The sequence below is a fragment of the Penaeus monodon genome, chromosome 22 (assembly GCF_015228065.2).
Source record: "Penaeus monodon isolate SGIC_2016 chromosome 22, NSTDA_Pmon_1, whole genome shotgun sequence".
Lineage (NCBI taxonomy): Eukaryota > Metazoa > Arthropoda > Malacostraca > Decapoda > Penaeidae > Penaeus > Penaeus monodon.
Window position 1 is genome coordinate 27,474,661 of NC_051407.1, and position 464 is coordinate 27,475,124.

Genomic DNA, 464 nt, shown 5'->3' on the forward strand with positions numbered 1-464 from the left:
TCCCCTTTTAAGGGGATATATCTCACATATGATATTTAAATCACTTAGATAAATCAATTATAGTGAATACATTATCAAACGTTGAATGCAAAGGCCTATCGAGAGAAAATATTCACAGAGTAAACAATCCAAAAAAAAGAAGAAAAAAAAAGATGATGAATACATGCCTCTCTTCCCTTTTCCATTTTGCCGAGGAAGGAAATCCAATTTTCGTCCCAGAATGCTCGGCTTTATCGCCCCGAGTCCTTCAGATAATGCAGCCTCCTCCTCGAACAGGTGAGTCTGCGCTCCCATCGCTGCGAGCCCAACGCCGGGTCTTCGCCGGCAGGAGGGGGGTCGCGGAAGGAATTCGCAGGAGGAGAGAGGGGGAGAGGGAGTCCTGCGACGCCCATCGCCGCCCACGCTGCGCTGCCGACCCTCACGCCCCTAAGGACGGCGGCCACCACGGTCAGTGCCTGAGGTTA

At 50.6% G+C, this 464-nt stretch overlaps 1 protein-coding gene across 1 annotated transcript in view; it reads left to right on the plus strand.

Moving 5' to 3' along the window:
- Positions 1-464, plus strand: part of LOC119587062 (zinc finger protein 628-like) — a gene marked incomplete at its 3' end in the record, with an annotated part of 23,937 nt that overhangs the window by 23,132 nt on the left and 341 nt on the right. Inside the window, 1 exon segment of the mRNA XM_037935810.1 lies at positions 277-447. Coding sequence (XP_037791738.1) covers positions 277-447 — 171 coding nt within the window.